The sequence below is a fragment of the Nanorana parkeri genome, unplaced genomic scaffold (genome assembly GCF_000935625.1).
Source record: "Nanorana parkeri isolate BGI_ZX_2015 unplaced genomic scaffold, ASM93562v1 scaffold2109, whole genome shotgun sequence".
Classification (NCBI taxonomy): domain Eukaryota; kingdom Metazoa; phylum Chordata; class Amphibia; order Anura; family Dicroglossidae; genus Nanorana; species Nanorana parkeri.
The window spans coordinates 109,587-120,458 of NW_017308377.1; the positions used below are offsets into that span (position 1 = coordinate 109,587).

Sequence of the window (10,872 nt, forward strand, 5' to 3'; positions counted from 1 at the left end):
GTGCTTAAAAAAAGCCACTTCCTATCCTCCATGATGGTTCCAGGACCGATATCTCGTGCAGCAATGATCTTGTTGACTGCCCTGGAAGTTGCATCTGCAAAATGAAGCTCGCAAAGGAATTTCCCTTCTGTCCTCGCTTGCTCACCCCAAAGTTTTTAAGTCTCCTCTGCTCAGGCCGGGTAAAGAGCAAGAAGGCCACTCTAGTGACAGCCATTTAGGGGGGTCCTCCCCTTTAATGCCACAGTCCCTGCAGCAAAGAGAAGTACCTGCTCGTTCCCTTACTCTTGTGGCTCGGCAGTTGCTCCCTGCCCCTTTGTGCTCAACCAAGCACCAGCACGGTCATGTGGGAGGAAAGCAAGTCTTGCATGCCCCCCCCCAACAGGAGATGCCGGGTATTTCACATCTGGACAGCCGAACGGCTAGATGTGCCATCAGTGGGGTTTGCATTTAAGCAAATCTGTAGTTTGTTTGCAATGGACATCATAAGCCTCATAGTGGGACTCTTGGCTGCCACAGCCGCACCCAGCAGTCCCTCTGCGAGGTCCAACTTTTCACAAGGTCAAAATTTTGCTATTTGAGTTGCTCTGCTCGGGCCGGGAGAATGAAAGTTGAGGAGTTTGCGGGGCTCTTGTCTGTCCAGGGGGGTGTAGGAGTTGGGCAGGCATTGACTCCTTGTGTAGTCCTCTGTATGGTGGGATGGCATTGTCCTCCTAGAATATAATCTGTGTTGCTGGTCACTTGTCATTTGTGTTGGTCACGAGCCACAGACTAGAGGAGGTTATAATGACGATCGGGAAGTTTGTTGTTGGGTTGTCTGTTGGTTCCTGTGGAATCTGAGACCTGTATTGCTGTGGTTACACTCCAATCTTGCCCTGCGTGGTCTGAAATAACTCCTTTTTTATGTTGTACGTTTCAGGTTCGAAAAGGCGATGTTTGACTCTGGCCGATGCGTGAAGTAAGTGGTTCTCCGCCTTGAATTACACTGATACCCCGGAGATGTCCTTCTACCCCCATAGACGGGGCAGCGGCGTGCATTCTGCATCAAAGATGTCTGACCTTTACCCCCTAGAAACCAAAACTGATGTAAAATAAAGGTGGCCATACACTGTACTTAAAAAAAAACGTACGATCTGCCCATCTTGGACATGCAGATCGCAATCCCGCCCCCCTGAGGGGCGGGCTTACGATGACTGCAAACGGGCAGTGGCCCGTTCGGCAGTTGTCGAACCAGCAGGCCACTCACTCGCCGAGAATCGTACGATTCCCGGCGGGTTTTCCAGCCTGCTGGTTCGACGGAAGACGTGCGACCGTACAGTAGAAACGGTTGCACGCCTTCCATACACTGCACGGGCACCTTAAGAGCGTGTGTACACTAACATGAGTCTGATCCGACTGGTCCTCGGTGACTTCAGGTACCCCACCAGCTTCATCAGCCGTTCATTGCTCCGTCCAATCAGCAGCTGCTCAAATTGGAGAGAATTCTCTAAATTTTAGCACAGATTGTTATTGGTGTAGCCCTAGAAGAGGAAACCTTCAGTGTCGGGGTGTGCTTGCTGTTTAATTCTCCCCACATGCATTATGAAAATGCCCCTGATGACCGGGTTAGTATTTGGTGCCTGCTGTTGGGTTTGGGTTCTATTTGGTGTAGGCCCTGTTTTGGGATGGCTGCTTCCAACAAAGTATATGGTGAGCATACTGCTGCACAGGGGTAGGTTAGTATAGGGCTGAAATTGGATTTACTTGCAGTGCACTTTTTTAGGAAGGCTAAAGAGGCTCTCGTGCCAGCATGCTCCATAGCCTTCATAAGGGGGAGGGGGGGGGTTAGGTCCCCTGCCAGGCTTATTGCTGCCTGTGTTGCCAGCTTCCAGGTCAAGGCATTAAAGGAGAACTGAGGTGAGTGACTTTTCACTCATCCTCATAGTTCGAGGCGACGTGTGACAATTTGTCACAGGTCGGCTCAATAGATCGGGAAGTGAGCGAACACATACCGGCGCTCGCTCACTTCTCGACCCTGTCCCTGCAGAGAGCCGTGACTGTCCCTCACGGCTCCCTGCACTGATTCGCTCTGATCCTCCAGCCCTGACTGGTGACAGGGGAGGGGGTGGCTATAGCTGGCTCTGCCTCTAGATAGGCAGAGCCCGCTGTCACTCGCGCAGCTGGGTGGATCTCGACAGTAATGTCGGGATCCGTCCCGACTGCGGCGGTCTCGGTATACAATGAGCTGTAGCTCGCGATATACCGAGCTTTAGGGTGACGGGAGGACGCTAGTATATGTGCTCCTGTGACCCTTAGGAGAACTATGGGGAAAAACACTTGCCTCATAGTTCTCCTTTTTAAGGGGGATGCTTAAAGGAAATACTTCCGGAGAGGAGCATGAAGTCTAAAATTGCAGGTTCTGGAAAGTCTGGTCATGGGGATCCTTGGATTCAGTCCACAACCTGCCACGTACATGGAAGAAGCTACGTTTCTGCTTAGTTGCAGGCCTGTGATTCGGGGTATTGGGGCTCATTAATGGCAGCCGCATGTTTCCTACTGGCTGCTCATGTGTTCTCACGCCAGAAATGTTCCGGTGCCGAGAACAAGTGGGTGTCCTATGGATAATGAACACTAACCCTCTCTCCCTTCCCCCACATCTCTGCAGCAAGTCTGTAAAATAACTGTTGCTCCTTCCCCATTCAGAACTCCATTTCAGACAATGGAAATGCAGGTAGACTCTGTCGGCACATATTGGGAGAGGTTTTCTTTTTACATGGGCCCCGATCCCATCTGCAAAACAACCCCTAACAGTTCTCAGCTGCTACAGACCATTAGTCCTGATCTGTGGACTGGTGTGACGTGCTCGCTGTTGCCCTCTTGAGGTGCTCTGTGTGATGGGGCATCTATGCTGTGACTCTTCCACTCTTCTGCTACAGACGGTGTTGTATAGTCGTTGAGCTTTTCTGTAAAGATTTTTCTGTGTCTTTTCAGTGCCAAGCTGCCTCTCGGGAGAAGGAGATCCATGCCGGTGAGTCTATTACTTCAGATGTGGTACGGTTGGGGTTGGACAAGATCGTCTTGTGGTATGGGGGGTGTTTGGCATGTGCAGTGAAACAAAACGGATGATAAACGCACTCATCAATTCGTCACCAGCTTTACAGCGCGGTGCACACGGAATGGGCTTTTAACAGTAAAATAGCAAAAAAGTTTCCCCCGGCACACTCGCCAGCCGGCATGTAAAAAAAACTCGTCTCAACGCTAAGGTTAAAAACGGAGGTTTAGATACACGTCTTCTGCAGAACATGTGAAAGATGCGCCGAGGCACCTCTTATAGTGCGGTCCTAACTCATCAGAGCCTCCATCTTGGAGCACATGGGGCAGAAGATAAAATTGGGTGCAGGTTTGTCAGGAGGAAGCCCGACCTCCCATAAAGGAGAACTATGAGATGAGTGATTTCCACTCCCCTCATAGTTCTAGCCGACCTGTGACAACGAGACTGTCACAGGTCGGCTCAGTAGATCGGGAGGTGAGAGAACACATACCAGCGTCCGCTCACCTCTCGATCCTGTCACGGCTCTCTGCTGTGAAAGGAGGAGAGGCTGGATTCCCCGCTCCCCGCTCCGATCCTCCAGCGCTGACTGGCGGAACGGGAGGGGGCGGGTGCAGCTGGCTCTGCCTCTAGATAGGCAGAGCCAGCTGTCACTGACACAGCTGGGCGGATCCCGAAGTCCATGTCGGGATCCACTGCGGCGTCTCAGTATACCGCGAGCTGTAGCTCCCTATATACTGAGCTTAGGGTGACAGGAGGACGCTAGTTTGTGTCCTCCCGTTACCCTAAGGAGAACTAATGGGGGGAAAAACACTGACCCCATAGTTCTCTAAAGGCACCGGAACGCACAAAGGATCACGCACATCCCAATGGCAGCTGAGACCCCCCCCATGCGTCACTGCACCAAAACAGTCAAGCAAAACAGGTGACTAAGTGAAGTGGTCTCGTAGATTGGTGATCATAGCCCGCTGCCTTTACTGGCCGTTCAGGATGCAGCACTGAGCAGCTCTTGCACTATACGGGAGAGTGGCGGCATGATGTAGCGATGATGCATTGCACCAGTCATGCCGCATCATGTCGGTAACAGGCCCTTGGAATCCGGAACCTTTTTCGGCTTCAAATTCCTGAACACGCCAATGTAAATGTTCTGTGCACGCTGAAGCGTCTTATAAAAATGTTCTGTTCGGTCTTTTGTCTTTCTCTCTGCAGCAAAGCGGCTTCTCTTTTCGGCGGAACCTGTCGGAATCGATGGACTGTGAATTGTTTCATCTGAGTGACTCGGAAAACAAAGAAAATGTAAGTGTAAAATATGATGCTGACGAAGCGGAAATCTCGGGCTGTCTGGGGCGATTAATAGGGCAATTTGTTCATGGAATAGACAGCATCTGTTGGGTCCCCTGATCGCCTCCTGCCCATGTGAACGGCACCACCTACTACACCTACCTCCCGCCTGGGCGGCACTGAAGCCGGTGTGCAGCTAACAACGGGCAGGTCTGCACACTAGTCGGCTTGTGTGTACATTTGAGCTGCGCCTGCATTGCGATGCGGCCGGCGCTATTTATACTTTAGTAGAGCTGCAGCTAACGATTATTTTCAAAATCGATTAGTTAGCCGATTATTAAGTTCGATTAATCGGTTAATCGGATAAACAATAAAATAAAGTTTAAAAAATGGCTCCAGTGATAGAACTACTAGTTTGTATTGAGATTGTAGTCCATCACAGGAGCAAGCTTGGAGCGGTGGAAGTAAAAAAGAAAAAAGATAGTGGTGGTGTGCAATATAGTGAAATGGAAAGTGTAAAATTATACAGCAATGAATGCAGAATGGCACTGGCTATGGAGGACTACAAAACCCAGCAAAAGCACATTATACACAGCGTCTCTCATCCCCCCGCCCCTGCTCCTCCTTACTACACCTCCCCGCGTGCCTTGCCGATCGTGGATGTGCAGGAAATGTGAGGCGGGGAGGAGGTGCGGCGCGTGGGTGCGAGCGGGTCTGGCAGCGTCGAGCGTGAGGTGGGGAGGAGGTGCGGCGCACAGCGTGTGGAGCTGTGAACAGGGCCAACTGATCGGAATTCGATTAATCGATTATTGAAAAAGTTGACAACTTTTTCAATAATCGATTATGTCGATTAGTTGTTGCAGCCCTATACTTTAGCTGCGGTGGTGCCAGGAGCAGAAGCTTTTGTTTACCTGATGCCAGACGCTGGCACGCTGTGTTGGGCACCAGGGTTTTAGCGCCAATGGAAAGATATAGCGGGCTGGGTGTAAGTCTGTCTTCAGGGGTTCCGGGGACACGTAATGCATTTTAAGATTCTTATCTTCACCCTCTTTAGCCTAGATTGCCAGTGTAGGGCTTTGTGATATACATGTGAAGGTTTCCTGCCAACAATCCTCAGCTTGCGTTACCTCTGACCCCTGTGTCTCATAGCATGGTTAATTCCAGAAGAGATTGATGCAAAGTTTTGTTTCTGGGGCCCCTCCCCCGAGTGTAATGTCAGACTTGCTATTGAGTTGATCATTTATCATATAATTTCCCATAACGTCTTCCAGCACAGCATCACGAGATGGAATCTCCTCCCCCACACACAGGAAACACGTCACTTAATCTGTTTAAAAGACCCTCCTCTCCTCCACTCCCTCAGTCTTTTGTGTTTCCTCAGTCAAGCTGGGGAGCGCGTCACAGAACGCTGAGAGGGGCTTCCATGTGGTGATACTGCCCGGGAAGTCTTCCTTTTATGTATAGCCTGCCTGTGTAAGGCAGAGGGGTAGGTTTGCCTACCTTGTGTGAGCCCCAGGGATTCTCCTAGCGCTGCAGGAGATGAGGCTGGCTTCCTTTCCCCCTTCAGTGCCCAGTGCGGGCCGGTACCGGGAGGACGAAACCCCCTTGGCTGGTCAGGGGAAACGGTGGACCGCCGTTCAGAGGGGTCTGTCCGGTTCTCAGGGCCTCGGGACGTGTTCCACGGCCAGGCCGGGTGGCCGCGTACGTCACTTCCGGCGCGGGTGACGTCATTTCCGGGCGCCGGGCTTGTGCGTTCCAAGCCTCGTTTTCGGCGCAGCAGGAAGGGGAGGGCTCGGCTGGTGCTTAATGCAGCATGGATCTCAGTAGTGACTGAGAGGAAACGCTGGCAGGCTTCTCTTCTACAGGCTCTGCGGACATGGATCCTGGAGTTACCTCTGCAACTTGCAGTGACTGCGGATACCGGTCTTCCAAGCACCAGCACGGCTCAGGTATGGAAGATGTGTACTATCTTACCTCCCTGTTACCTCCTGATTTTTCTTTTCCTCCACCTGGGGTCCCTTGGTGTTGGATGCTTTATCCATCTCGTGATGCTGTCCTGGAAGACTAATGGAAATAGAGTTACCGGTAAGTCCTAACTCTGAATTTTTTTAATTTATTTTTTTTAGGAGCCCTTCCAGTTCAAGCTGCCAGTAAGACCCAGAGGCACTGTGCGCTCACGGTTGCATGCCAGTGGGAAGGAGGCTCTGGTGCACAGGCAGAAGTCGGCTCCGGCATGTATGGTAGGCTGTAGCTCTTGTCTGGAATAATATTGTCTGTTCCTCTGAAAGTGGCAACTCTTCCTTTGTTGTGGGTTTTCACTGAAGAGGACCGGTACTGCTGATGGTTTGCACAGGCGGGGCTGGGCTTTGCTTCCTCATGTTGGAGCCGCCAGTAAAGGGCAGTGAGCAGCACAACAAGCGACGTTGCCAAATCTCACACCAATTCTGGTGAACAAGCCGTCAGAGGCAGCAGTGCCTTAGATGATTTCACACTGCGGATATAGCTATAAGATGCGCCGGTATGGGCAGTTGCCTGGCTGCGGGGGCAAGGTGCGCCGGTATGGGCAGTTGCCTGGCTGCGGGGGCAAGGTGCGCCGGTATGGGCAGTTGCCTGGGCGCGGGGAAGGCGCTCTCCTGGTATGGGCAGTTGCCTGGGCGCGGGGAAGGCGCTCTCCTGGTATGGGCAGTTGCCTGGCCGCGGGGAAGGCGCTCTCCTGGTATGGGCAGTTGCCTGGCCGCGGGGAAGGCGCTCTCCTGGTATGGGCAGTTGCCTGGCCGCGGGGAAGGCGCTCTCCTGGTATGGGCAGTTGCCTGGCCGCGGGGAAGGCGCTCTCCTGGTATGGGCAGTTGCCTGGCCGCGGGGAAAGGTGCGCAGCCATTTCTAAGGAGAAATTGCTTGATTTTTTTTTTTGGGGGGGGGGATACCGTTTGGGCACAATTATATTTTTGTTCATTTCACATTTGAAGCTTGACCTGGTTATTTTTCTCCCTAGTTTTCTTCACCTGTGAAGGATTTTGAGATTCGATCTTGTGATTTGCCATTCGTAAGGAAATCTTCCTGCACTTCCACCAGTACTGAGAGCAGTGATGATGGCTTCCTGGATATGCTGGATGGAGACGATACAGAGGTGAGGGCGTGTAATACTGACACCCGCCGTAGGGCGTGCATGTCACTATACTCGGAGTATGAAGGAATAGGTGGAAAGGAACTACCAGCAAGTTTGTATAATGTATTGGTGTCCAAAAGCTTTAGTTTCCCATAGTTGGGGCAGGAAGTGACTCCCGCCAATGGGGAGAGAGCAATACACATTTGAGATCCTCACCCTTCTCCAGTCTATCAAACAAAAAGGCTTTTTAAATCCACTTCATTGCACACATAAAGACAAATAAACATTCGCCTGTGTTCTGCATTGTGTGCACAGTGAAATATAGAGGACGACGTTTAAAGGAGAACTATGAGGTGCGTGAGTTACACTCACCTCATAGTTCTAGCCGACGTGTGGCAATGAGACTGTCACAGGTCGGCTCAGTAGATTGGGAGGTGAGAGAACACATACCGGCGTTCGCTCACCTCTCGATTCTGATGGGGGAGGGGCTGGATTCTCCCCGATCCGCCGGCGCTGAACGGGAGGGGGCGGGTACAGCTGGCTCTGCCTCTAGATAGGAAGAACCAGCTGTCACTCACGCAGCTGGGCGGATCTCGACATCGATGAAAAAAAAAAACAGAGGCTTTAGAACCCCTTTAATGCCCAGTTCTGATGTGTATATCTTGCTATGTGACTGGGAGTCATTGGCGGCTGCACTGGCGGCATGCGATTTGAGGTCCGCCTCTTCGCTCCCTTGTATTCTGCAGGACCGGGGTTAACGGTAAATATAGTAAATGTTGTTTGTTTCCTCCTCCAGACAGAGCCGGAGATCCCTCTCGGCGTTGCCAGTCTCCTGACGGCTCCCCTTGTTATAAGACGCATGGGGCCGGTGAGTAGATGACCCCCCCCCCCCCTCCTACTTTCCTCTCCTCTGATGTAGAGGACATTGTGCTGAAGGTCTGTTGTATCTCTGCAGTGTTATGAGGCCGAATCCCCTCTGTCCAGACCTACGCTGAAGAGGACGGAGAGGGCACAGGGAGACGTGCCGGATAAAATCAAGAGGCGGCGCAGCATGTTTGAGGTGACGGATGACCATGACGCTGAAAGGGTGCGTGTATGGCGCAGCGTGTCCTGAAGATGTTCTCTCTTATTTTGAGATGCTGACTGTCCTCCCTCTTCACCCACAGACTGCGCACCTGGCCCGCTCGCAATCCTTCTCCAGAGAGACCATAGAAAATATATTTGACAGCGACCAAAGGGATCTGATCGGAGACTTCTCTCAGGTACTGGCTCCGGCGGTATGATGAGTAGAGTCTTACCAGTGCTCGGGTCTGTCTAGTAATGACTCTCTCCATTCCTTCCCCAGGTCTTCCTCTTTCCCACCGTGAGCGGGAAACACCAAGAGCTACGGTACATCACCCCGGAGATGGTGAGTCATTCTGAACCCTTGTGTGTCCCGGTCTCTGACGACCCCCCCCCCCACTTGACGTCCTCCCCTTGTCTGTCCCGGTCTCTTGACGTCCTCCCCTTGTCTGTCCCGGTCTCTTGACGTCCTCCCCTTGTCTGTCCCGGTCTCTTGACGTCCTCCCCTTGTCTGTCCCGGTCTCTTGACGTCCTCCCCTTGTCTGTCCCGGTCTCTTGACGTCCTCCCCTTGTCTGTCCCGGTCTCTTGACGTCCTCCCCTTGTCTGTCCCGGTCTCTTGACGTCCTCCCCTTGTCTGTCCCGGTCTCTTGACGACCTCCCCTTGTCTGTCCCGGTCTCTTGACGACCTCCCCTTGTCTGCCATTGCTCTCCACAGATGATAAAGATATCAAATGGGCACTATGACCCTTTCATTGAGCGATGTGTCATCATTGACTGCAGATACCCCTACGAGTATGATGGCGGTCACATAAAGGTGAGCTAATTGACGTTCAGGCTGCCGAGTCTTCTGCTTCATCCTCTGAATTGTGGGGGTGGGGGGGGGGTCTGACACCAATGTTGCTGCTTCTCCTTCCTGCCCACTAACCGTTGGTTCAGGTCCACAAATGAGAGATGTTCTAAAATGCCCCCCTACACCAGGGCTTGCCACCAGCGGAAGATCTGAAATATTGGACTGGTAGGGGGAGAGCTGTGCCTGTCCATGGTCACACTCGGCTGGAACTGCTTCACTCGGCACATGTTGCTGCTTCCTGTAAACGTTAAAGCTGAACTCCAACCTTACTGTCCCCCCCGCCCCCCACACAAGTCCTCTCCTGTGGTAAAGCTGATTACTTTTTATTAGGTTTGCACCGATACCGGTATTTTGGTACCGATAAAAAAAAAAAAAAATTTGGTACTCGCCGATACCAATTACGGAGTAACGGAAGTCCCATTCAGGAAGCCAGGTGACCTGTAAAGAGTCGCCACCCGGCTTCCCGATTAACAAGAAAGTCCCCTCTTACCTTAGTATGTCCAGCCTGTCGCCCCCGGGGCCTCTCCAGCCAGAACGCCGCCTTCCTCCGGTACCCAGCCTGAGCCGTCTGGCAGGCCAATCGGGAAGCTGGGCGCCGTGTAATGACGCGACGCCCTGCTTTCTGATCTAGCCGGCTCCATGACGAAGGGGGATGAAGCCAGCTTCCCGGCCAATCAGAATGCCGGGCGCTGCGTCATTACACGCTGCCCGGCATCCTGATTGGCCGGGAAGTCACAAGTGACGAGAGAGCATGGAGCATCCCGGCCAATCGGGAAACTGGGCAGCGTGTAATGATACCGGAAGTGCTCGGGCTAGGCATCTGAGCGAGTATCAGTACTCGCTATCAATACTAGTATCGGTGCATCCCTACTTTTTATTCCCTGGTAACCTCCATCTCCACAGTAGAACCCTTCATACTGCAGCCATCTTGAGTCTGCTTTCATGTCCTGTCTGAACGTCGATCATCCCTTTCCTCCCGATTGGTACTGTTGCTTGCTCTGCCGTATGTGGCCGTGATCTTTAGGGCTGCTGTCGGGTGCTGTCATATGAAAGAATGCATCTCTAGAATCCCTGTTGGCCCTGTTCTCTGTGCAATCTGCTGATCAGTTGCTTGGATACGGAGTTGCAGCAGCCGTTGGCTGCTCAGGATGCATGTCTGGGATGTGGTCATAGAACGCTGGAGGCTGGGTGCTGTGACGTCTACTGGAACACTTTATCTCGCTGTAGAGCACGGAAATTGTGCAGACCGGGGATTTGGGACTATACAGGCCGCCGCTCCCTCCGGATTTTGTAACCTCTGCATGTTTTATTGATGCCGCAGTGGCAGCCTGTACATGTGACGCGTGTTGGGTCTTTCTTGCAGGGTGCCATCAACCTACACATGGAGCAGGAGCTGCAAGACTACCTGCTGAAGAGCCCCATCCAATCTCACGGCTCTAAGCGAGTGGTAGTGATCTTCCACTGCGAGTTCTCCTCCGAGCGGGGGCCGCGAATGTAAGTGACGTCCCGCTGTGTCCCCCCCCCCCCCCCCCCCTTCCCTCCCTTTG

At 52.6% G+C, this 10,872-nt stretch overlaps 1 protein-coding gene across 1 annotated transcript in view; it reads left to right on the plus strand.

Annotated features, from left to right (window-relative positions):
- Positions 1–10,872, plus strand: part of LOC108800705 (M-phase inducer phosphatase 1-like) — a 28,188-nt gene that overhangs the window by 6,014 nt on the left and 11,302 nt on the right. The window contains exons 5-15 of the mRNA XM_018572693.1: positions 917–955; positions 2,968–3,004; positions 4,235–4,321; positions 6,433–6,546; positions 7,299–7,433; positions 8,209–8,280; positions 8,368–8,499; positions 8,579–8,674; positions 8,758–8,820; positions 9,191–9,289; positions 10,689–10,819. Coding sequence (XP_018428195.1) covers positions 917–955; positions 2,968–3,004; positions 4,235–4,321; positions 6,433–6,546; positions 7,299–7,433; positions 8,209–8,280; positions 8,368–8,499; positions 8,579–8,674; positions 8,758–8,820; positions 9,191–9,289; positions 10,689–10,819 — 1,005 coding nt within the window. The remainder of the gene's footprint in view (positions 1–916; positions 956–2,967; positions 3,005–4,234; positions 4,322–6,432; positions 6,547–7,298; positions 7,434–8,208; positions 8,281–8,367; positions 8,500–8,578; positions 8,675–8,757; positions 8,821–9,190; positions 9,290–10,688; positions 10,820–10,872) is intronic.